This window comes from Gavia stellata, chromosome 2, assembly GCF_030936135.1.
Source record: "Gavia stellata isolate bGavSte3 chromosome 2, bGavSte3.hap2, whole genome shotgun sequence".
Lineage (NCBI taxonomy): Eukaryota > Metazoa > Chordata > Aves > Gaviiformes > Gaviidae > Gavia > Gavia stellata.
The window spans coordinates 4,158,275-4,184,075 of record NC_082595.1 but is presented as its reverse complement, the minus strand read 5'-3'; the positions used below and the strand labels follow the sequence as shown (position 1 = coordinate 4,184,075).

The 25,801-nt window shown below is 45.6% G+C and overlaps 1 protein-coding gene across 1 annotated transcript in view; it reads left to right on the top strand.

Annotated features, from left to right (window-relative positions):
* Positions 1-504: 504 nt before the first annotated feature.
* TOGARAM2 (TOG array regulator of axonemal microtubules 2) overlaps positions 505-25,801 on the top strand; it is a 31,330-nt gene continuing 6,033 nt past the window's right edge. The window contains exons 1-18 of the mRNA XM_059835898.1: positions 505-532; positions 1,517-1,651; positions 1,948-2,244; positions 2,715-2,950; positions 4,646-4,818; positions 5,555-5,691; positions 5,843-5,880; positions 7,717-7,917; positions 8,858-9,017; positions 10,231-10,395; positions 12,520-12,661; positions 14,906-15,011; positions 16,796-17,031; positions 18,257-18,415; positions 19,466-19,583; positions 20,520-20,623; positions 22,025-22,226; positions 23,415-23,631. Coding sequence (XP_059691881.1) covers positions 505-532; positions 1,517-1,651; positions 1,948-2,244; positions 2,715-2,950; positions 4,646-4,818; positions 5,555-5,691; positions 5,843-5,880; positions 7,717-7,917; positions 8,858-9,017; positions 10,231-10,395; positions 12,520-12,661; positions 14,906-15,011; positions 16,796-17,031; positions 18,257-18,415; positions 19,466-19,583; positions 20,520-20,623; positions 22,025-22,226; positions 23,415-23,631 — 2,854 coding nt within the window. The remainder of the gene's footprint in view (positions 533-1,516; positions 1,652-1,947; positions 2,245-2,714; positions 2,951-4,645; positions 4,819-5,554; positions 5,692-5,842; positions 5,881-7,716; positions 7,918-8,857; positions 9,018-10,230; positions 10,396-12,519; positions 12,662-14,905; positions 15,012-16,795; positions 17,032-18,256; positions 18,416-19,465; positions 19,584-20,519; positions 20,624-22,024; positions 22,227-23,414; positions 23,632-25,801) is intronic.

Genomic DNA, 25,801 nt, shown 5'->3' with positions numbered 1-25,801 from the left:
CTTGGGGCAAGTCCAGTGTGACATTACAGCTCTTTGTTATCAAATGTGTGAAATGATGCTCCTGCTGCAACAGCAACTCCAACGCGCTGCGCTGGGTCCAACAGCAGCGGGCACGGTGAGAGGCTTGCCTCTGCCGCCGTGCTCATACGGCCATGGGGAGAGCGGCTGCCGGGTGGAGTTACATTTCCCCCGCTATGCCGACAGTGGTCTTCCTCCAGCATTTGGGCTTTCTGGCCATAATTTTGACAGAATGTGGAAAATGCATAGCTTGAATATATTTTTATGTTGTTTTAACACCACCTGACTTGAGCAGTTTCGTATGCAGGAACCCCTGTAGGCAGGGCAATGCCAGGGATCGGTGGCTCTCACTTGCACTAGCAGTGTTATTTTTCCACGTAGGCTCCTGATGCTGCAGGGGAACCCACCAGCAGCTGTATCAGGCCCAGTGACCAGCAGCACATCAAGTAGACTCTCATCTGCAAAAAGCTCATCGCCCCCCCCGCCATGGCAACGCAAGATGATTTCGCAGCAGGTAAAGGGCTGCAGCAGACTGGAGACTTCTTCAGCCAGGGCTTGTTGCAATCCCGTTCCTGCAGCCTTTGCCTGGAGGATGTTCACCTGCAGCGGCAGTGCCGGTGCCCGGGAATGCTGCTCGGCTCAGGGAGGCAGACCGTGTACAAAAGCTGCATTCAAAGCGCTGATCACGAGACCCTGGAGATGCTGGCAAGTGCAGCAGCTATTCTTCATGCTGTACAAGTGAGAGCCCAGCCTTAGAGGCTGGGTAATGGGAATGATATTGGCCAGGATAAGGGGCAGGGAAACATGCTGCATATAATTTTGAATTTTCAGTTACAGTCAAGATCAGAAATTTTTTGAGGCAGGTCATGTTTATGTTGGTTTTGGGTGTCTCTGTAGTAAAGAAAGCAGAGTATAAACCCCTGTAACAGTGAAGCAGAACAAAGGAGAATATTTGGATGGACAATTTGCATCCTACAGATACAGTAATCAACTAAGCCTGCTGAATATTGGGGAAATCTAATGCAGAGAGTGCAAACCTTCTTTTAGTTATAACACCTGGTGATTAGTTGTTTGTGTCCTCTTACTTTCTTTGTTGAGAAGAGAAAGAAAAAAACCCACAAAACCCAACCCAAAATTGAGTGGCAATTACAGAAACAAAGGACTTTCAAACTAGCTTTGGAAAGCACCTACTTAGTAGACATTGTCAAATTGTAGAGACCATTGTGGATTGCCTACCCTTTGAAAGGAGAGGAGAGAAATCCTATAGTCATGGGTGGGCAGCTAGCAAACATACGCAAATTTAGAACGGTTCAGCTGTCAAGTGCTGGAGTGCAAACGGCTAAACGGCTGCGAGGTCGAACGTCAAACAGACCCTTAGAGGCTGCAACTGAAATTCAACGGTGGTGCGTTAGTCTTCTGTGGAGAAGGGATGCCCGTTTTTTCCTCTCCATACCAAACGCTGCGAATTTGAGTAATTTGTACTGTCCTTATTTTAAAGCTAAGTACCATGTCCCAGTTGCTGTCTACTGTGGGACCATTCCCAAATTCAAACCCAGATACACAGTTCTGCGAAGTGGAAGCGTTGATTCGGACTTGCAGTTTTGTGGCAGCAGCTGGACCACTGAAGAACAAGGTGAGGATGGAAAGGGGTTGAATAGAAAATGCTGGCCTCAGACAAATGAAAAAAAAAACAAACCCAACAAACTGATTTCAGGGAGAAATGGTCCTTGGAGGTTACTCCTCATGTGCTGGCTCTGTGTCAGAGTAGGTGGCTGACAGAGACCTGCAGGTGATCCTGTTTTTATGAAAAGTAAACCCAAACTGATATTCTGTGACTAAAAAAACCTTGAATGCCTCACTCATTAGATGGGTTGATTGTAAAGGTGTGAGGTCAGCTAACTCACTTCTTCCCTTTTACCTGATCTACAGCTCCTTTTCAGCCCATATTAATAACCCAGATGAAGAAGCAGCCGAGTTTATGGGATGGGGGTGGAGCTGGGAAACCTCCATCCCCAAGGTCCAACTCTCCCCTGGATGACTGCGTCAGCAAGTCTAGCGTGCATGACCTCAGTGCTGGGGATGGAGGTGATCTCTCCCAGCTTTCTCATCGAGCCTTGACCCCAGACCCCCAAGAGGCTGAGGTGATCAGCGCTGCCCTGGAAACTACTCAGATCAATGACAAGCTGAAGATGAGGATGTCTGAGGATCTGTTAGCCTCACAGGCTGGTAAGGCAGAAGCCTGCCCGTTCTCTTGCGGGAAGAAGGGTCTTTTCCCAGCCTAGAGAGCTAGCACACATTCCCAGTGAACAGTTCTCCCCTGGTGTGCCCCCCCTGCAATAACCTGCCCTGCTCTCAGTCCCCTGCATAGACCCCTGTTGCTGTAGTGGTGTACAACTGTAGAGCAGGGAGAAGAGCAGGAAGGGTGTATGTGCAGGTGACTTACTTTGGGTAAGCACAGGTCTGGGGGCTCCCTGTTGTCTGACGGGAGCCCAGAGGACCAGGGTGTTCCTCTGGGGGCTCTGTGGAAGTGGGTAAGTGTTGTCCACTGGCCTGCTTCAAGTGTCTGTCAGCATGAGCATGTTTCCCGGTGCAGTTATTTAGAATTTTTCAAGAAATCTGTCAAATAAAATATCTAACTTCAGGAGCTTTAGGTTTGCAGTGCTGCTTCTATTACCTTTTGTGTCTCCGCTTTGCAGGCCTAACTGACTGCAGTGACCCTGAGGGGGTTACCCTGAAGCCAGTAGTTTCCAGGTCAGCTGCCCAGAGGCTCCTGGTAACCTCCAAGCCCCTGCCTCCCATCCAGAACAGCTTTCCTTCCTCAGAGCCCAGCAGGATGAGCAATGGAGAGCAGGAGCATGGGGGAAATGGCACAGGCTGTGATGACAGTGATGGGAGTAACAAGGAGCTGATGTCAGATGGAAAAGGATATAAAGTAAGGAAACGAAGCCAAATTGTGTGTGGTGTTATCCTCAGTTTACTTCCTGTAGCAGAGCTCCGAGATCTTCTTTCCCTGTGGTGCGAGCCCAGGGAAGCAGCTGAGCCAAGGAAGAGCTCAACTGGACATTACGCTTCAGGCTGCATACTGCAGACTTCACGTCCTCAGCGTAAATCAATAGGAGAAAAGGTCTTTAAATAGCTTCTGTGCTCTCATGACTGAGAAAACAGCAGCAACCAGTTGGAGCAACTAAATGTGTCTAATTTGGTCAAGCATATCCTTCTACAGTTAGTAAAATACACCTATCTGTGAACCATCTGTACATTGCGGTTACTGTTGCCAAGACACACACAGTGTCTTGGTGGCTTTTTATATCACCTCTGTCTGGTTTAGAGCCTGTCCAGGGAGGGGGTTGAGTCACCATCCCTGGAGGTTTTTAAAAGACATGTGGATGAGGCACTTAGGGACACCATTTAGTGATGGACTTAGCAGTGTTAGGTTTACGGTTGGACTTGATGATCTTAAAGGTCTTTTCCAACCTCAATGATTCTATGATTCTAGATGGAAGAAGATGTTTGCTGGAGCAGGCAGTCCTGCAAACTCAACTTTAGGTTGTCTCAGCTTTTGAGTTGTACAGTTTGCACAGTTATCTCTAATAATATTTCTAGAGTTCAGCAGCCCCTGTGCAGCTTCATCCTCTCCCATGGATCTGCCCAGGGTAAGTGATGGGAACTGGCAATTCTGGCCATGGGGAATGGAGTCCAGACCCCATCCACTCGATTACCTTTGCAGGAGGGACAGAAGCTGCAGTTGTTTTGATTTTGCTGCGGTGGGCAGGAGAAGGCAGATGAATAACAGCTTTTGTAAGCAGGATAACCAATAAAAGGCTAGTGTACTTGATTTCAGCCTTGCAGATACAGGGCCAAATGTATCCCTGACATTAACTCTGTTGGTTTCACTGGAGTTTGAACAGGTCCTGGTTTGGCTCTTTAGCTGTGACAAGAGCAATGGGATACAAGAATGATGCATCTGTTCCTGCTCCCTCCATCCCCCTTCCTAGCCATGGCACAGGGAGCCTGAAGTAGTTTCAGCAGGCAGAGAGACCTTACACAAAGCAGCAGGGTAGGGAGCTCTGCTGAACTTCATAAACGACAGTGAGCCTGAGATGATGAATTGTATGGGAGCTGGAGAGCACTGAGCATCCAGAGAGCACATTAGCATCTGGGCCGAAAAGCTGGTGGGGGACTGTAGGAAGGGCAGAAGCAGAAAAAATCATGGGCTTGAGAAAAGCAGGTTTTGACAGCTTGCAAAATGACTTTGTGGGGACTTAGCTGGAGTTCAGCAATGGCTGGTAGGTGCTTTAGGGACAGTGAAAGGATAGTGATCTAAACCCATTCCCGTACCATCAGAAAGGCTAATAGAGGCAACGGCACCCCAGAACATCCTTATGTCAAGCAGATGGATGTCAGGTGGGAATGCAGCCACTGCCAGAGAGGTGAGCAAGAGGAGAGAGCTGGGAGAGACACGGTCTCTCCCTCACCACTTCCCTTTCCATTGCCCACCCTGGGCCAAGCTGCTCCATCAGTTTGACTTTTGCTGCCAAGTCCTAGCTAAGAGCATGGCTAAACTTCTTGTGGCATCAAAGGGGAAGGCTGGATGCTTGAGCTGAGCACTGTGTTATGCTATTTCCAGGCTTCCCTGCTGCCCTTGTGTTGCAGTGGTGAGGGCAGGAAGAAGTCACTGGGACCGGCTTTGATTCCCCCTATCCCTAAGTCTGCGAGACCATCTGATGGGGCTCCTGGCAGCGCTGCAGTGCCTCTCCCAAGCTCTCAGCACCTGGCTTTCGAAGAGGCCCCGGAGATGAGGTAAGCCAAGGTCTCTGCTTCTCCAATAAAAAGCAGGTCCTCTGCTGGACTCTGATACTAATTCATTCTGTAATCTTTGTGGTGCCATTTGGGAACTGTATTGCATGGATCTGAATACAGCATCTGGTTTTGTGTGTGATCTTTGACTGTCAATTTCTGTACCTGCAAGAATATGTTAGGACAAATGTTGGCTATCGTATTGTTGTCTGCAAATTCAGATGCTGTTTCTGTAAATGTCAGTTGTAACTTCTCTGTGTCTGGGCCTTCACTGTGAAATGAGAGCCCAGATAAATCTGGGTTTATAGATGTTTGATATTCACATATGGTTTTAAGATCAAAGGGGGCAAGGTGCTGGAGAACAGTTATAGGGCTGTAACTGATGGAAAGATATTTGCTTGGATATGCGTGGGAAAATCTAGCTGTCAACCTTATCCTAGTTATAACAATAAATAAGGAGTCATAGAAATAGAGTTCCAGTTTAAAAGCTTCAGCATGGCTTTTAAAGTGCAATCTGAATATATTTACCTACAGCTGAGTTGGAAAAACCCTTTTTCTTCTTGACAGAGCAGGGAGGTGTAATATTATTCTCAGGAGACAGCAGTGGTATTACCATGTGTAACAAGATACTGTCATCAGTTGAAGTCATGACCAGGCAAAGTTAGGCTTCTGCAGCAGTATAAAGGTAGCTGCCCTCAATACAGACTTATGACTGGCTTAACATCTCTTGCTGATTCAGAAAGGATGTGTGTAACAGTGAGAGCCACTTAGCTCTAAAAGGAGAGGCAGCAGAATTGGATATAAGGCCCAAATTGAAGAATGACTCCTGTGTTTCAGCTGGAGCTCTGTGTGACTCCATCAACGGAAAGTTTAATGGCAATTAATCAGCTTTGCATATTGTTGGTTTTATGGGTTGCATTTTCTCCTTCATCAGAATGACCATGCTAAGAAAGTTTGCCCCCTTTAATGCTACCCCCCCTTCTCTTTCTATCTCCTCATATATTCTTTTATCTTCAATTTTCTTAAGGCCAGGAAGAAGTGAAGAGAAGACCCTTGAACATCGAGGTAGGTACAAGGCATGGCTGTCCTAAAATGACCATAGGACTCCTGACCCATGGGTGGCACTGTGCAAGTTTGGTTGAAAACCATCCTGTAACTTTTTTCAATTCCTTGATGCGCTCAGGCAGCTCCCCCAGAGCCCAGTCACTGGGAAATGTGCTCTGGTGATCCAGTGAAAGCGACTCCAGCATGGGATTATGAGTGGCAGGAGCTGGAGGGGTACCTTAGGGCCCTGGAAATGCACAGCAGGAAAAGAAAATGTTCCTCTACCTCATGCTCATGCCTTTTATCTCCCTGCATGCTCTCTAACGTCACAAAGATTAGAGAAAAATGAGGCATTTCACATGAAATGAGAAATGTTCCCACTCCTTCCTCCTACACTTGAAGGAGAAAACCTTCCCTTGGAGCAGATTCTGAACTGAAGCCTTTGAGATCTGAAGTAGATTCATCAACATTGCCTATTTTGCATTGGGAGAAATAGCGATACCTTGGAAGTCTTTGTGAATTTTCCATTTACAGAGAAAGAGACTTAAAAAAGGATCCAGCCTATGCAGGATCTGAGCTTTCCATCCTTTTAACACACAAGCCTAAATTAAACGCTGAGTAATGAACTGAGGTTTCCTTTGTGCAACTCATTTACCTCAAACCACATACGCTAGGTTTATGATTACAAATCTCTTCCCCTACTCTATCTGCATATGTCAGTATTGCAAACTGAGGCTGGGGGAGGAGATGCCTCCTGGCTTCTCCCCTCTCCCTGCCTTGCATTATCACTGGCAATAAGAGTTCTGCAAGACAAAATGTGGTGTCTGGTGCACCTGCGTCAGCCAATACTTTTAAGTTGAAAACCTCAATGACGCCGTTGCTGTCCCTTTGCCGTCTGTGGCTTTGTAGCGGCAGGAGAGATGAGAATTTAACAAATAATTTTGCTGATGCAGAAAAAGGGATAAGATCCACTGGTTCCTCTGCTCAGTGTTAGTTCTGCCAAATAATAGGCTTGCCCCATAGGAATGATTCCTTTATTGCTGATATGCAGCTAGGATGCTGAATGCAACGAGGGACAAGTATTGCTGAGTAAGTAAGGTGACATTTTTGCTGGGTACATTCTACACTAGAAAGGAGCTATATTGTTAAACCATTCCTCTCTCTTTCTTATTATTGACCTGACCGTTCTTCAGGGAAAAAAAATCCTGATTTAAGAAAGTTATTCCTTTTTTACTGCTTGACTATCACATGGTTTTATCATCTGTGAAGCCATGTAAGGAATGATTAGTTCTCTGAGTTTTAACAGCTCTGTTGGAGAGTATTTCAGAATAAGCTGCGCTGTGCTAGTCCCATTAAGACAATCAGCCTTTAGTCAGGCTGCCCAGAAAGTGGGCTGATCTGCTACAATTTAGAATGAAACTCCTTGGGGAAAATTAATTCTCTAGCTTCAAGAACACAACTCTGGTTTTGGTAACACTCTAGCAATCCTAAGCTTGTCTTTAAATGTCCTCTAAAATATTCCAGCAAAGAGGGAGGAAATGTTGATTCTTACCTCCACAAAGGCATATAGCTATTAAAAGCCAGGAGTTCTTTTAGTAACTGGGAAAAATAGGATGTTTACTAAAATCAAAATGGATAGGAACAGATAAGAATCTTTTTGGCAAAGGCAATCTCCATCTCTCCGCTTTTCTCTGTCAAATACAGCTGCTCACCAGAAGCCAAGGGCTGAGGCCTTTATCATGCAATAGGTTTGAGTCTGATGGCCAACACAGTAATGTAATTTCTGCTGCCAGTGCAATATGGTAGTACCCCATCTGTTTGGAGGAGTGATATGTTCCTTGCTGTTCTTGTACATAGTCTATATCTGTGCCGTATCAGAGCTCCAGGCTCTTGCCGGCTCTCCAGCATCGTGGTGTTGGTGGCGTGAAGTCTGCCGGACATTTATGTGAACCTGTGCCCCTGTTAACAGGCCTCCCGCTCATCCAGACCAAGCAGACGGATCATCTCATCAGCCCCCACCTTCTGAGTGACGACGACTCAAAGGATAGCAGCGGAAGGGTAAGGGCTAAGGACAGGGGTGAACAGGCTTCCTTTTCAGGGACTGTTCAGTGCTTAGCACAAAACGTCACTGAAAATCATAATCTTCCTCTCTTGGGGAGCGGATTCTCTTGAGAATACATTTGACAGCTGCAGAGCAATTGCTTGAGTATTTTCACTGGTGCAGAAGTCGCTTGTTGGGAGATGGTGCTAAGGTCACGCAAGAAGCATTCTTTATGTGCGAAGGCCAATTTAGAGCCGATCTGAATGGCACAGCAAGTTACATATCAGTGAACATGTGCAAAGTGTATGCTCAGAAGCAAAGATTGTAATGTTGAGTGTAAGCAAGGCTGCAAAATAAAATGGGAGAGCTTGCCTTTCCTTGGTTACCTTTCTTGCTGTATCTCACAGCCCTCTCATTCTCAATTTTTTTCTATTCATTAAGATCAATGTTTCTCCAACTTGTTTCACATGACTCCTTTTTTGGACTCATATTCTCAGAGAACAGCTGAGTCCTTCAGAAGCAAGGAAGTGAGAAGCAACTGCAATTACTGGCCATGAGTGTTAAGAAACAGCAAAATACCTCTCATTGCTGGTTATTGCAGATGGTTTTTATTCCCCCGCCCTGGCCTGTAGAAACTGAACTGCGTGTTCACTGGTAATGTGAGCTCTTACTATGCCTTGGAGCACTCCTATGACTCTTGGTCCAAGCAGGGCTTCCTGACATAGACTGAGAAACAATATCTTGGACCAGTAGAAGGTTATGGCAATGAAGTGTTACACATCACTGGGTGTCATTGTATGCCAAGGTGAGGAAAGGAGGAATTCTTCTGAAACTATTAGGATGTATATGGAGCTCCATTAAAGACTATGACGCTCTACCAGTGTGTCCCAGATGAGGTGTTGTGTATGGTTTGTGTATTTCTCTTTATGCTCCATGATGTATTTCCATTGCAACTAGATCCGTATTACCTTGTCCAAGTCAGCTCAGAAGAAAATATACCAGAAACGAATGAGAGAGATGGAGCTTTTGCTTAGAGCGAGGGAGAAAGAGAGAGAAAAGGAAAAATCCTTGCAGCTCCCTACACAGAATGTTGACCCTGGGGATGCAGCCGAAGAAAGTAAGTGGTTGCTATAGTTGTGGGCCTTTTTGTTCACTTGCTTGCTATTTGCATAGTGCTGCAAATGTCTGTGAAATGAGACATTCTGTTCAGAAGGCTGTTACACTTGCATCTGAGTGGAAGTTCGAATAGGATTTATTTCATTTTCTGAAGAAAAATACAGAGGCATGAAGTGTCTTGCCCGTGGCCCATACTGAGTCAGTCACAGAGTATCACCTTCCCCCCTTCTCCTATAAAGTCTTTCAGACTAGATAATTCTGTCTTGCAAACTACATTGAGGCTTCAGACTCTCTAATTGGGAGTACCCTTCAGGAAAGGTGAATGGGTGAGTCCAAAAGTATGCTTTTCAACCAAGGTGCAACCTGGAAGAAACAAAATTAAACTATTTCTAATTAAAACACAAAAGATCTTGCTCACGTGATAGGACAGATTATCCTGCTCACACCACTCCCTGCTGAGCAGCTCGCATTGCAGAGCCGTGCTGCAGCCCTTAGCCAGTGCTTACAATTTACCCACATGAGCAAGCGATGTTACTGACTTAATTGCAGCTGACGGGTTCTGATTGTACTGCTGCATGTGCTACTGCGAGGGCAGCAGCAGCGAATTTAAGAGTCAGCACTTTAGCCCAAGGGCATCGGACAAGGTTATCTGCTCTTTTTCTTGCTATTATTTTGTGAAGTACTGGTGAAGAATGCTGAGGTGGGCGCCCCAGAAATGTAACTTTCCTATCCAGCCTCTGAAACAGGAAAGCAAAAGAAAAGCAGTACTGAGTTTTCCTCATTTCTTAGGGAAAGCATCACTGCACTTGGTTTTAAACTAAAAGAGGGTAGATTTAGATGAGTTATAAGGAAGAAATTTTTTACGATGAGGGTGGTGAAACACTGGAACAGGTTGCCCAGGGAAGTTGTCAATGCCCCATCATTGGAGGTGTTCAATGTCAGGCTGGACGGGGTTCTGAGCAACCTGATCTAGTTGAAGATGTCCCTGCTCATTGCAGGGGGGTTGGACTAGATGACCTTTAAGGGTCCCTTCCAACCCAAATTATTCTATGATTCTGTGATCACTGTCCCACATCAGTGTGCAACTGTTATGCTTGGAGGTTTTGGGACAACAAAGGGATGTTACCCAGCTCCAGCAAGATTTCTAGCCCTTTCCAAGTCTAGCCACCCTGTCCAGCACTCTCCACTTACAAGGTCCTTTTTGGTCTTTGCAGGCTTTGGCGCACCGCCTGTCAACAGGACAGTTTCCATTTTCCCCAGCACGAGCAATGAACGCAGAGCGCGCGCTGGTACTGCCTTGACAAAGCGCGTCAACAGGCCCTCACTGCCCAGCATCCCCACCATCAGCCGGGGTGGCAGCTTCCCGCGCAGCTCCTCAGGTGAGCATGCTCCGCTGCAGCCCCCACACCAGCTTTTTCCTTGCACCAGGAGCACAACCTGCCTCATTCCCCAACCACAGATAGGATCTTGGGTCCAAAGCCTGTCCTGAGGGTTGAGAGCACACCTGGTTTGGATCCACTCCAGCTTGGTGATATTGGAGCAGTTGGTGCTTACGGATCCATTGGAAAGTTGAGCTGAATGAAGTAGTGGTAAAGCCTTAAGCTCTAGCTTTTGCCTGTACCCATTGTCCAAATTATAACACTGGTGCCAGGAGGCAGCAGTGACTGCAGGGCTGAGCTCTGGTGCAGTCTGGCAGGGTGTGCTCAGTGTGCACATATGTGCACCACCACGATCAATTAGCCACTCACCGTCTTGGCCCTCTGCCTGTGCTGCTGTCTGGCTTTTCAGCCAGATTTTCTACTATCGCAGCAAGGGTTGTCTCTGCATGGAAATTAGTGACTTGGTACAATCATGCTATTGCACCTAGAAGCGCTTAACGGCTTCTAGCCTCTCTCATCCCACTGCCTGCAATGCAAAGTGAGAACAAGCACGGCCTCTTCTGTCACCCCACCCAAATACGGTGGCTGTGTGTAGCAGATGACGTACAGGAGAGGCTGCCTGGTGCTCCCAGGCTGCTTGCTACCTGCAATAAATATACAGCAGAGAGTGAGTCCCTAGTGATTCTTGCCTCTCCTTTGTGGGTAGCCTACCTCGTGTTATGATCCTGAGTAGCGTGAGTTAAGAAAAAGGGAGCTAGGAATGATACTTTGAATGCTCTTTCTAGTGATGCTACTCTGATTTTCAAAATTGACCAGGACTAGCCTGACATGGCTCTCCATTCATATTGAATATACATGTGTGTATCTACATACTCATGCAGTGACATTACCGATGTCAGTGACAGTGATATTGGTGACATCCAAATTAGTCCCCATTTGAATATTTTGCATTTTACAGTTCCTCCATCCTCCATACTTTGTAGAACACGCAAGGTAGCATAAAAACCCTACAGGCTCGATAGCAGTTCATCTAGATTCTGTGCAATATTTATACTTAATACTTTTAGACAGCTCAGATGTTTTCATCTACACTTTAGAAAATGAGCTTTTGAGTGCAAGACATGAAATTCTTGACCTATGGTGCTTTTGATGACAAATAGGTTTTATAACAAATGCATTTGTCATCTGAATCTTCCTATACCTTGTATGTTTATCACCAAGAGAGTGTGTTTGCCAACAATTTGCATCTATATTTACATATTTTTATTCTCAGTTCACATTTGGAAAGCTTTTTTTATCACAACTATCTAGACTAGAAATTGCATTTTTCCACAAGAGAAAGCTTAGGCATTACACAGTTTGCAAACAAGTACACTTGATGACAAATAAATTTCACCTCAGCATGTTCGAAATACAGCCAGTGGGTACCTCTGAAATAGTAAATATTCATAACGCTTGGAAAAGAGCAAAATCCATAAACTACTACTTTCCCAATAGTATGTTAAAACGTACGTGCACTCAGCTGCCTGCTGTCTAGAATACTTGAAGTAAATGGAAACCGAGGCACTGTCAGATTTAGAGGGTCAGGTATCACCGTTCCTTGGTAGTTGCTCCTTTGGAATTGCCCGAGCCCAGCAGGACTCTGTTGTTCAGGCTTGGTGCTCGCTGGGGGCAGCTGGAGGTGTTTCCTCAGGAAGTTACAGGGTGTCTCTGTCCCCAGTGCTCCAGGTAACAGGGAGGTGATACAGGGAGGTGTGTGCACATCTCGGGAGCTTACTCCTGGGGTAACAAGTCCTGCTGGGCGGCCCTGGCTCCCAGCCGGCATGGGCTCTGCAGCACTATGAATCTGCAAGCTGACTGTGGTACCTATGTGGACTTGGGAGCTGGGTCTGTGTGTGCAATTTTCAGCTTGTGTAAGCAAGGAGCTGGTGCCCAGCTGGGGGTGACTGGGAGACGGTTGGGTGCTGGGGAACAGCAATGAGCCAGACAGCAGGGAAGTCTCTGAACCAATGCTGGTTTGCACCCATAGTAATCCTGGCTGGGAGATTGGGTTGCAGTCTGCTCGGGTGGCGGGGTGCCTTGCCCCAGGGTATGCGATGCTGATGTCTGACCCTCTCCTTACAGTGAACTCGCTGCCGGCCATTGCTCTGGACTTCCTGGATTGGGGAGAGGAGTCAGAGTGTGGGGGTGCCCAGGAAGCCAGACCCCTCCCTAACCCACAGCAGGGGCTGCTCAATGCGCTCACATGCCTCAGCAACGACGACTGGTAAGAAAGACCCCTGTTCACTCTTTCTCCCTCTCAGTCTAAACATAAGTCAGAAACATTTTTTTTTTCTAGTGCCTCTGAGCCCAGACAGCCCACGTGTCCAAAGGAAACTAGTGAAACCACTCCAAAACAGTCGCAGTATAAAGATGAGAGCAGCCTTTTATTTGCCTTGGTCCATAGCAGTACTACAGCTGCAGCAGGTCCATGCTGTTTCACAGCTTTGCCTTCTACTCCGTGTAGCTGCAAACAAAACCTTCAGGGAAGAGAGAAAGTTGTGGACCAAGATGATTTGCTGGCTGAAGCCAGAAGCGGGATGGAAGCGGTCTTGAGTTTAGAGGGCTGGGGGCCTCAGGTCCCTGGCCCGGGTGGGACTGAGTAAGGATTTATCTCTGGTTCTGCTGCTGGCAGCAGCAGGAGATGGGGCCTCCCCATGACCTGCTGTATGTGAGTGTCGTGGTTTAAGCCCAGCTGGCAACTAAGCACCACACAGCCGCTCGCTCACTCCCCCTCTGCCCCAGTGGGATGGGGGAGAGAATAGGAAAAGTAAAAGCGAGAAAACTCGTGGGTTGAGATAAAAACAGTTTAATAAATGAAATGAAGTAAAATAATAATAATAATAATGATAATAAAAATTGTAATGAAAACAACAACAAACAAGAAAGGCAAGTGATGCAAATGAAAACAATTGCTCACCACCCTCCGACCAATGCTCAGCCCAAGCAGCGGTCCCCCGGCCAGCTTTCCCCCTAGTTTATATACTGAGCGTGACATCATATGGTATGGAATATCCCTTTGGTCAGTTGGGATCAGCTGTCCCGGCTGTGTCCCCTCCCAACTTCTTGTGCACCCCCAGCCTACTTGCTGGCGGGGCGGTGTGAGAAGCAGAAAAGGCCTTGACTCTGTGTAAGCACTGCTCAGCAGTAACTGAAACATCCCTGTGTATCAATACTGGTTTTAGTACAAATCCAAAACACAGCCCTATACTAGCTACTGTGAAGAAAATTAACTCTATCCCAGCCAAAACCAGCACAGTGAGTCCCAGGAGCGCCTACGGGGAGTTCCTCTTTCTGAGAAACAAACTGAGACGTGGTGCGGAGTTGCTCAGCCTGTCATTTCTCCTGAAGGGCTCATGGCAGAAGGAAAGGAAAAAGCAAAATCCTTTAGGAGTCTTGCACTTTTACAATTAAACCTTTTCCTCCTCACTGCTTAACATGGGCCGAAGATGTTGATAATCACAGTGTGTCCTGAAATTAGACCCAGACAGGAGGAGGCTTTGCAAATTTCAGGTGATATTGGTTGTCTTTTTGATTTCTGGTTCAGCATACACTCACTAGGGCCCTGTTCACATGGGGATAACCATGAAAAAATCTTCCATGATGCATCTTCCTGTGTGATCGCTTTGTTTTGCCCATCTCCCCTTTCTCTTCCCTGTTCCTGTTTGGTGCCCTGTGAGGTGCAGAGAGCTGTTGCAGGTGAGGGGGGGTCTGGGTTACACTCAGGGACCCCAGAGGGGATGGGTCCCCAGTCCTGCCCTGCAGCTCTGGTGAACCAGTGACTGCATCATGTGCCTTCATGTAGCTCAGGTGCTTCACAAAGAAAGTGCTGAAAGAGGTGGGTTTTTACTACTTTTAAATAACACGTTGCTGTTGTGGGTGTTATTTTAAGCAGGGATTTTCTGGAAAATCCAGCATTTTGGCTGTTCTTTCCCAGGTGTGGAATCTTTTAGGACATACTGCTTTTTGGGTTTGGTTTTTTTTTTTTTTTTTTTTGCAGGGGGAACGACTAGATTGCAGATTGCAAACTCAGCTATGGAGTGGCAGTGCAGACTCTCACTCCTGAACTGCCCTCTGGGGATGACGAAGAGGAGAAACGCCCCAGTAATAGCCAGATGGGACTGTATCTCAAGGACAGGGTACATAGAGGGTGTAAGAAACAGAAACATGGCACAGTGTCCCAGCTTCTAGAAAACAGTGACATAGGGACTTCATGTGCCAGGGATTTCAGAAAGGCTGTCTTGTTCAATGACCACAAATTAACCCATCCATTCTGAAACCATCTATGTGCCTTTTGGATTTATGTATGCTTTTGACTGCCACAGCATCCTGTGGTAACAAGTTCCATGATTTAATTAAGTGCTGTACGAGAAGCACCTCCCTTTGAGCCAACACCCTGGTAATTTCAGAGGGTGCTGCCTAGTGTTTGGGTGGTGAGGAAAAATCAATCTTTTTGGTAATTGCCTTTCAGGCAGGAGAAGGCGAAGGGACTCTTCAGCGTCAGACGCCTGGCTATCTGCCACTCAGAAGTCCTTCTTTGTAGACTTCATGATGTTTCCTTGGCAGTTACCAAAGAGGTAAGAACATTGTGTCCCACGTACCTCATACACGGGGTGTAGAGTAGATATGTGCTTGTTCATTTACACGTGTACTCAGTGTCTGCCTTCATTACTATTTTTAGGCCACATTTTTCTAATAGCTATGTCACCTATCTATATGATCTGTCTCTACATATAGCTATATTTACTGGTATGTAGGGCATCTGTCTCCTCTTTGAGCTAGGTGTCATCATAGTGCAATATACAAATGCAGAAACTGAGACACTAATCAGGTGATTTGCCACAGCCCAAATCTCTGCCCAAGCTGTAATTAAACACTGCAGCTTTTGCCTCCCAGCTTCCTCTCACTTCCTCCTCCTCAGCATCCTGGGGGAGTGATTGCCGGTATTTATTTTCCAGTGTTTCCTGATCATGTCTTCTCCTTCTTCCTTTCTGCGTGCTTTTTGGTAATTTGCCCTTTCCATTGATCTTTTCCCTCCGTGCACCAGTGGAATTTTGCACTGCAGCCACTGGGTGCTTGAAGCGGCCTGGCTGTGGGGTTTGCAGGGCAGTCATGCACAGCTTCACTATCGCATCTCTCAGTTAACAGATACGTCTCAACCTAAGCTCCTTAATAACATCTGTGGCTATATTTCCAACTTGGCGCTTGTCTGTGGCCTGAACCAGCTGCCTTGTACTCTTGTAACACAACTGCCAAATATAATAAATTTTCCTTTGCTTGCAGAAGACAGTAAGATTTAGGTCATTTCCGTGAAAATCAGTCCTTCTATCCAATATTTAATGACACTGGAGGTTTGAATGCCCCTTGCGTTGTGGGACTCTTCAAACCTTTCTGTTTAGATATGTAGGACTCGGATTCACCCACTCTGAGATCAGGGTTAGGAGAAGAAGCCCTTTCAGCTTAGCTTATCTGATTTTTATATCACTTTTCTATTTCTGCGGAAACTTCCTCCTCTCTGTTCTACACTTTCATGTACAGAGACATCTTTCAGCTTTCATTTCACTCCAGTCCCAGATTTTGCTTTCACAAGCACTTCTAGCTGTTATGCTGTTCATTTTTATTAACAAGCACAACTAAGTTTGGCAGAAAGAACCACTAGTCTGTCCTTCAAAGTATCTTTCAAATGAAGCACGTGACTCTGAGATGCTTCTTCATTACCCTTGTGGGAGAGGCTTTTGGAAGCAGGGATCACTCCAGAGCAGCACTGAATGCTGTAAAACCCCACTGATTGCAGCTGTAACTGCATGTGATCTCCACGATCCTTGAGTGCCTTGAGTCCAACACTTAGGGTTCTTCTGAGTAGATGGACTCAAGTCCCTGGTGTGAATTATTTTGTAGACTTGAGCCCATTTTTTCCTGGTTGAATGCTCAAACTGCCAGTGCTGCATTTTTGGACAGGCAGAAAGTACTGCTTTTCCTTTATCTTGTCTTTATGAATTGTGCCTTTATAGTTTAAAAACAGCCCTTGCTTTAACTTTTTTTTGTCTGTTTTCAATAAAAGGGCCTAAAATCAAAGCAGTGTACATTATGGGCTAAGTAGCACACTTTGTTCTAGGTGAAACAATATTTTTTTAGGCCTGCAGTCTCATTAAAATTGTATTGTATAAGCGGGCTTGAGGCCAGAGAAGAAGTTGGTATCAGAGTAAGTGTGTTTCTGTGCTCTTGGTCTTCTGCTCTTACTGTGCTCTTATGTTCCACCTGGACACAGCGAAGAAGCCTTGTTGTTTCCTGGGATTTTTGTCTCGGGGAACTGATGTATTTTACAAGGTGATTCTTACGTTTCCCCTCCTGACTTCCCCAGGTGAACAACCTCCGCTCGAAGGTGTCTCGCTTTGCAATCAGCGTTCTTGGAGAGCTCTTCAGGACCCTGAAGAAGCACATGGACCACGAGGTGGATGAGGTTGCTCGGGTCTTGCTCCAGAAGATGGGGGACTCCAGCGAGTTCATTCAGAAAGCAGCCAATAAATCCCTGGGGATCATGGTGGGGAGCGTGACTCCTGCCCGAGCAATGACTGCTCTCATGGCTAGTGGAATCCAGTATGTTATTTTTCTCTTAGCGATATCCTTCACCTTAAATTGTGTGGGTAGGGGGAAGGGATGTGAGACAGAAGGGGAATGATGGGAGGGAAGGGTCCTTTCTCCTGCATCTTCTGTGAACTTGGTGATCAGATTCTCTGATCAACCTCGCTCCCTTTTTCTTGTCATCTACTTCTGCCCTGCTACAGCCTATTTGTTCTCACGGTCTGTCAACGCTGCCTAGACATGGTGAATGATGGGGAAGCGAAAGTCCCTGCAAAGGGTGGTGATATAGCCTTGTGGCTTTGTGGGAAGAGGGACAATGGCAATTCCAGCATTGAGCGCCCTTTGATATTTCACAACGCTAACCACAGAGGCGCTGGGAAAAAACATGCATCATCATTACGCCATTAACTTGAGACATAAGGACGCTAATTGCTGGGACACAAAGCGCATAGGGGAGAACCCGCTGGGTGCGGCACAGCCTGCTCAACAGGCACAGCTCCTGCTGAGAGGAGTCTGTCTGACTGTCGTGTCCTTAGAGCTCCACTTTCTATTCAAATTGATGCTGTATGTTAGCCTTGAGATGGTGAGTGACTTTACAGGCACCTTCACAAGCAGACTCCCATGGGATAGCTGAAGCAAATGATGCCTTAAAATATTACTGCTGTGCCTGATAGTTTCAAATAGGCACCCTCTAGAAAGGACAACCTGGCTAAAACAACTGCTACCCTTGCCTCAGCTTTTGAAAAGGGTAAAACATCCAAACATACCTCTTGCCAAGCCTGAAAGAACAAACTAGCTGCATTATTGGATATTCTGCAGCTTCATGCCCCACAGGGTTTTTTCCCCCCCGTTTGTTTTTTTCAAGGATCTGCAGATTTGGAGATAAACGGGTGGAATAAGCCTCAATCCTGCTGCAGCTCTGCCTGTGTAGTGGGAGCCCTCTGACAAGACAGCATGAATTGTCTTTCACGTCCCTCTTTCTCAGAGTTAATTTCAGGAAAGAAATTGAGTACCAGGTGGTCCAGGGAGATTGAATTCCTCCTTCTTCCTTGCAGGTAGTCCCTCTGTACAATGCCAACTTTGTGTTTATCTGAGGACAGAATCTTCTACAGGTGGCTAAAATTGCACCGAGATCACCTGCCTCCTTCCCCCAGCAATGACAGGGTGCCTGCTACGATTGAGGCCCGTTCTTCTGGCCCTCCTTTTCCCTCTGCCCCAGTCTTTGTTCTCTTGTTTCCAGACACCGCAACGTCCTGGTGCGGAAGTGTGCAGCTGAACACCTCCTGACCACGATGGAGCGAATTGGAGCTGAGAAGCTCCTGTCGGGCACAGGTGATAGTACTGAGCTGCTGGTGCGTGCGGTGGTGAAGCTTGCTCAGGACTGTAATCCGGACACAAGGTGATGATCTTGATTTCACCTCCTAAAATTTGAAAACTGTTTGATGTCTGGCTATAAATGATAAAACTGCAAAAGAGTGGAAGGTAAAGGAAATCTTAAGAAAATTACTTCACAGTGTGGATAATGTTGTCTGGGGAAATGACTGTACTGAGTAGCATGAGGTTGTCCAGCAAGAAGGACCATTGCCAAATTCCTGTGACTTGAATGATTCTTTATTCAGATCAACTGAGCTCAGATTAGTCAGTCAAACAATTTTGTTTGGTCTTCCGTGCGCAATGCAAAGCTGAAGTGTTGGCCAGTGTTCATCGCTGAAGGATCCCAAGCATTTATTTCTGATAAGGATAAGACTGTCCTAGAAAAATTCCAGCTGTCTTTAACCAATCTATTCAGTCTTTCTAAACCTCTTCTGCAGATTTAGTTGCCTGTGATAGTCACAAATTTTACTTCCCAATCATTGCGTAATGTTGTTGTTTGTGGCTGAACGGTCTCCAAAATTCCTCTTGGAGATAGCTGTAGATTCATAGTAGCAAAACCAAACCAACCCAACCTTATTTTGATTATTAATTTAAATTTCCATTAATGGATGCCAAGAACACATGCGCAACTAACTGCCTGTGTGCATACGTGTAGTATAGAATAATAAATAGTAAGCATGTGGTGATTTGTCCTAGCTTCTCTGCCAGTTAAAGAAAGGTAATTTATTGTGCAAGGGCAGCAAGACACTGCAAATAAGCCATGACAGCAAAGCAGGAGATGTGCTTCGCTTGTCCCATGGGATCCTTCGATCTCACGGAAGCACACCCACAGTTTCAGAGTGAAACTGTATTTACCTGTTGCCATGTGTTTTCCTCTTGCCTCTTGTGTTCAGCTGGCAGCATTGTGCAGCGACAAGTGGAGGTAAATATCTCTCTTTACTGAATACCTTCTCATGAAGGCATTGCACATGACGAGTTTAAAATATCAGCTTATTCTGTTAACATTTTTCCTTTGTTTATTCACAAGGGAGAAAAGACAGTAATAATCTGTGTTCATTTCTCTCTTTCCTGTTAGGTGTTATGGACGGAAGATGCTGAATATATTGATGAATCATCAAAAATTTGATAGGTATTTGAAACGGTCTGCCCCCTCACGTGATTTGGAAGATGTTATGGCAAGACTTAAGCAGAAAGTAAGTGCTTGGCAGGAGAAATGTCTCCTTTATGCAAATACTGAGATTGCTAATATGAGATTAAGCAAACCTAATCTTTATCTCATTCTTCTTCCGCTGAATCATTTTGCTCCTGGGAATGAACTCTTGATCCTCAGCCTGTTTATCTGTAGACAGTGAAGGAACTAGTATCGTTAGAAATAAAGTGGGTGTATTTTGAATATCAGCCACAAACAGGAAAGGGAAGTAGGAGAAAATGGTTTTACCTTCAAGCATAAAAAAGCCCTACACTACGCCCCCACCCCAATAAAGCAAGGAAGTGAGAATAGTGCTTCTGAAGATAATAGAGTCTTTGTGACAGATGAAGGAAGTAGTAGTGCCAAGAAAATTTCCAAATATCCAAAAGATGCACAAGGCAATCATAATTAGTACATACATTGTCTGTATTCTGGGAATCCTGCCCTGCTGCCATGCACTATGGAGCTGGAAGAACCTTTGTGAATTCAGCATCCAGTGGAAAATCATCCCTCTTTTTTTTCTTCATTCCTCTCTATTTACATTCTAGAAAGGAATGTGCCTTTGTGCAGGAATAGGGAGAGTGAGTGTGAACCAAATCATTTCCCGACACAATGGGCCAACCTCCAGAGAGTCCAAAAGTTTCCCACTATTCCCTTTAAGAAGGCTTGTTCTCTACCAGTTTGCATTATTCCCATTTGTGCTTAAGACTAATGAACTCAGGATTTCATACTGCTGCCCATTATGGTAGCTCCCTTGGGTTACGGAAAACAAATAGTAGACATCACTGAATCTCTGGCCTGTCTCCCTCTCTAAGTTATGAAATGTTTTCCTAAGCCTTTCTTGGTAGCAGTGATCCTGGTTATAACTTGTGTTTTAAACAAGTAATTTCCTATCTTATCTTCTATAGATTAATGGGGTTTTTTTAATATATGTATATAGGGAATAGAAGACCATAAATTTGAACCTCGATCTACCAAGGACCCCAAGAAGTCTAGGAACAAAGGCTTGATGATGCTCCAGGACAACTTGCCTTCTGTTGAAGGGTACTGAGCGTTTCTGTTATATCTGACAAAGCACGTGACAAGCTTTACATGTCTCTTCCTCGGTAAAATCTTTCTGGTGGAGACGAGTTGTGCCAGAGATTGTTTCCTTGCTCCGCAAATCTTCTACGATTAAAAATGTCTACTTCTGCATTAGGCTGAACACAAGTTCTCTGGAGGGTTTTCCACAAAAATTGAGAGAGGAAGAGACAGCCACCAGTTGTAGCTAAGAAGATCCAGTGCAGTGGCGAGGACAATGTTGTGGAGGCTGTGAGAGGGTTGATTCTCTGCTGTTTGACTTGGGACAAGTAATTTCAATCAGCGTATTCTTATCTGACTGGAGTCTTTTTTCGATAGGTGGTTTGATGAGAAGTCCCAGTCTAGAACCAAGATGCCAGTCCCAAAAATAGCACTTACCATGGATGTGGTTTGGCCTGGCTGAATTATGGCTTTCTCACCCTCAAACAGTACCAGCTAGACAATTCCTGAGCAGTTCTGGTCAACAGATGTCTAAACATGGACTTTTTCTGTAGCTGTTCATGTCATTCAGACCCATTACTGGTTGGTTGACGGACAGCATGATTTTTTTCCCCTGTGCTGCAATCAGCATTCAAGATAGGAATTTGGTCCTTGTGTCCCCGTGTCAGCAGGAGAGCTACTTGTACCTGTTCTCCTCTGATAACAGAGTGGATTTGTTTAGCTCTGTTGTGCTCAGCAGTGGCAGGAAGGGTAACCACATGCCTCACTAGCATAGTTAGGAGTTTCCCATGCTCATGGCAGAGAGAGGCTGATCCAAGAGAATTGTTCCCATTGGGTTTGTTAAGCTGTGGATCCAGTCCCTAGGGAAGCAATAATGTGAGCGTAGTGGTGGGATGTCTGGCTTCTGTTTTTATCTCTGTTACTGATCCTCTGCATCCTTTCAGATATGCCCCTTAATCTCTCTGGGTAGGATTCATCTGTTCAGATGCATCTGAGCTATTTATCCAGATTCCCATACCTGTTGTAGAGACACTTCTTCAGAGTAATTAATTTCCTTATAATACAGACACCTCCCATAAAAGGAGGTGTCTGTATTATAAGAGATCCCATAAATGTCTGCATTTAAACTTTGAAGCTGTGCCTATTTTTCCCCACAAAGGGATGCTAGATGAGTACCTGGGGAGACATCTGAAGATAAATGAGAGGAATCCCATCCTCAGTGTCTTGGTTTTCCTGAGTAAGCACTAGCGATGGTTACTTGCGGATTGTCTCCTGCAATGATTGTCATGAGATCCAAGTTGCTTTTCAGATCAGGATCTAGCTGAAGTCACATCATTAGGAAGTCTCCTTGAGATGTTTTCCTCACAATTAACCGAAGATATTATCACCAAAAGGTCTTCCCTTGTTTTTATTTTCCAGTTCGAGGTCTGGCTCTGATGTACTCGTCTTACCCCGTCTGACAGTCCCTCGTCGCACGTCACTTCGGACTGCGGAAGAAACTGAACAGCTCAAGGAGCTTTACAGGCTCCTGACAGCCACGGAGTTTCAGACCCGAATGGAGGGAGTGGTTGTCCTCCTCAATCACTGCAAAAGCAGCCCCCAGTTCATCTCCACTAACATTGTTCAGGTATGTAGGGTGTCTTTATTGCTCCTTTCCTGTTGGCTCCATTTCCAAGCCTGTACCAGTAAAGTTAACTCAGTGTGTCTTGGCACTACATACGAGCTGTTTGGGACAGGCTGGTCCCTTCTTACCCAGAACAATTTAATTAAACTCCAGGTTTCAGGGCAAGTAATTTCAGTCCAAATATGTTTCTGTGGCAGGTGCCTATTGGTGCTGTTCACGAGATGATGACAGCATTTACTGTTGCTGCAGCTTCTGCTGTCTCCTACTACCATTTAGGTTGAAATAAAGGAAATCCAGCCACTGAAAGCTTGGCAATTATTCTCTAGAAGAAAAATGGGTTGCGATGGGGGAAAGAAGCATCAGCCTGGGTTGATTTTTTAAAAAAAAAAAGTATTTTTTTAAAGGATCCTCCTGTAAACTTCATCTTGTCTTGCGCAGACACTACTCTGCCTATTCACTTCTGTCCTCATCCCTTTCCTGCTTGGGAAAGACTGTTCTCACCCTTCCTGGGGGTCCTTTTCCCTCTTTGGAAAGAGGTGGAAAATGGCTAAAGACAGATCTTCTCTTCCTTCTCCTCCCAGTAGCTGCTTTTTTCCCCTTTTCCAGAAGATGGTGCCTGATAAAGTGGCTGTCAAGGGACTGAACCTGCTCTAATGAGAACTGCATAGCCCATTAAACTTCAGAAGCCTACCTGTTAGCTAGACAAATGGTCTGGATCCTGAAGAGTTCATCAGAGCCCTGCACTCCTCCAGACGCGGGTTCTGAGACAGATAAAACAAAACTTGGATCTCATCCAGCCACAATTTTGGCAAAATCAAAAATACCCTCAGTGCTTGAGACAACTTCATGGAAAAGTGGGCATTGTAAATACCTGTTTTCATACCTCTATACAAAAGATAATATTTTGCATTATTAAAATGGGATTAATTTAATGACTTATAGGTAAAGAGAAACACCATATGAACTATCCTGTCCCCACCCAAAACTCTTAATAAAATATGAAAATCTTTTCAACCAGCATGAGGTTGTGCAACCACTACAGTGAGCAGCCCACAGGAAAAGAGTGAAATTGTGCTGAGCTGACAGAAAGGATTGCATTCATCTTTCACATTGATGGATACTTGTTTCTAGATCCCTTCTTGAAACAAAGACATTTTAATCTAGCTTTCATGTCGTTTGTTTTCTTAACAGATTTTTGATGTATTTGTCCTGAGACTTCAGGATTGCAATAAGAAAGTGAACCAGCAGGCACTGGAGGCGCTGGCTTCGATGACACCCCTGCTCAGAGATGCCTTACACCCAGTGCTGGTCTCTCTGGTAGCAGCAGTCACTGATAACCTGAACTCAAAGCACTCAGGGATTTATGCTGCAGCTGTGAAAGCGCTGGAAGCATCCATTGCTCACCTAGGTAAGGCTAACCTCTGACATGGACTCCTCAACTGCAGCTTCTCCATGTCGGAGCCAAGTGAACACTGAGTCTGCTAGCTGTTGTTGTCTGGGGAAATACCCAGCTGCTGCAGGATGTTTATGAAGTCCTGCCTGCATTCTTTCTATCCCAATCTGTTGTATCACGTTGTGATGTGCAGCTGAATGGATGCTGCTTATCCCCTGGATCGTATGTCTGATTATTAATTCAGTAGAGAGGACATTATAGGGATTATTTTAAGTTCCTGCCAGAAGAGCATGAGGGAAGTGACTAGCATCTGTCGTGACTGTTTTTCCCCCTTCCTCCTGGGAAATTGCATGCATTTTGTTTTTATTGAATTGGATTTCTAAGATGTGCATTCTGATAAGTTTACATCCACTAAAACAAGAAGAAAGGAATGTGCTTTTTCCTTGAAAAACATGGTGGGAAGGGTGGTGGAGGCTCTTTGCTCTTGCTGGGCTTTGTTCCACGCTCTGGCAGTGGAGGCTTTCCCAAGCAGATGCCTCTGGCCCTTGCCGACCCCAATATGAAACGCTTGGAACTCAGTTACTCATTTTGCAGTTTCAGGTAGTAGTTTAGCCATGTAAAGCCCAAAGGAAAATGTCCTTTTAAATTCGAAGACTGAGACCTTGAATTTAATATGATACTGTGTTTTAAAAGATCATAGTGGAGATCATATGAAGGATGAAATGCTTGTTCCATAGTCAGCCTGGAGGTCTCCACGTGTGTGGGGTTAGAAATGCCTCAGCTCCCTTCTTCCAGAAGGGTATGGATCCCATTATTGTCCCCTTTTGTGGATGCTTGAGCATGGGGCCGCAAGTATGCCTGTTGATGTAAAATATGTACCTGCAGGAGGGAGAGGGGGAGGTCCTGATCCGCCCTGTGTCCTGAACCATATGGCCCACTGCAGGTTGTACAGCATGTCTTCTGCTGCCTGCTGGGGTCATGCTGAGGATCTCAGGGATCCTCAGGCTTGTTTCGGCTGGGAGCACCTGCCCTGCAGAGTGCACCTCCAGCCCATCCTTTATGGCTGTCCAAAAGCTATGTGTTTGCACGCTGTGGACTGGCAAACATAGTGGCATGTTCCTTCATGGGTAATACTACCGAAGTCTATGTTGGTGTCTTTACAGTTCATCAAAACAGCTTTTAACAGCTACTTTTTGGTCAGTGTATTTGGAATTATTCCCTTGTGATCTGCTCTAGAATCTGATTGCATGCATGTGGGTAGTATGTATTTCTTAAAAGCATATGGAGATACTGTCCTGAAGTTAGCTCCCTGCTTCCCTTCACCTGCTGCAGGTTTCAGTTTGCCTTAATTTGGAGGCAGTAACCTCAAAATAAGGGAGTCAGAAAAGCAGAAATAAAAGGATTGGGAGTAAAGTAGAATGGGATTTTTTTTTTCTCTCACCTCAGTTTTATGGTTGATACTAATGATTCCCAACAATGAGTACAAGGATAGACAACTGGGTGGCTCTCGGTGAAGAAGGGGCTGGGAGGGTTGGGTGCAGCCAGGGGACACAGTTGAAAACCAGACACAGGTTTGTAGCAAGTGTTGTCCTCTGTGACTCTTAGGTTATTCTTACGCACTTTATTTTAGGCAGCTGGATCCCCTGGAGGATCCAGCTGCAAGGATCTAGTGGAGAGGTATTGACATTGCCTGGTTTTCTTTTTGCACACATTTACATCAGGGAGGGAGACTCCGGCTGCTCTGTGTAGCTTGCTGGAGGTGTTTACGCCTGCCCACTGGAACCTCAGTGAAGTATTTAAAGTTTGGTGAAATGAATCCAGGCCTGAATTTCCCTCTCGATCTTCTAGTGTAGATTCAGCAGCACGCTGGCAGTACTTGCGCTACCACTGTCATCGCTGCAGCTGTGACCAGAAGTTTCTGGTCCCTGGGGCTCTTCATCTGCCGTTTACTCCAGCTCTGAGTCCTGTTGAAATACAAGATGAGAGCCGTTGTGTGCGTACTTATGCATGCAAAGAGTTTTGGTTTTGGAAAGATGAATGGCATCAATAAAAGTGTTCACCAGGAGGTTTTTTTACACTGATTAAAAGCTACTACAGAAAAGCAGGTTCCACATAAAGTGTTCGGGTTCTATGGTTGATGCCAGGTTTGCAGATGACTTGTGTCATTTATGCTGTATATCAAAGG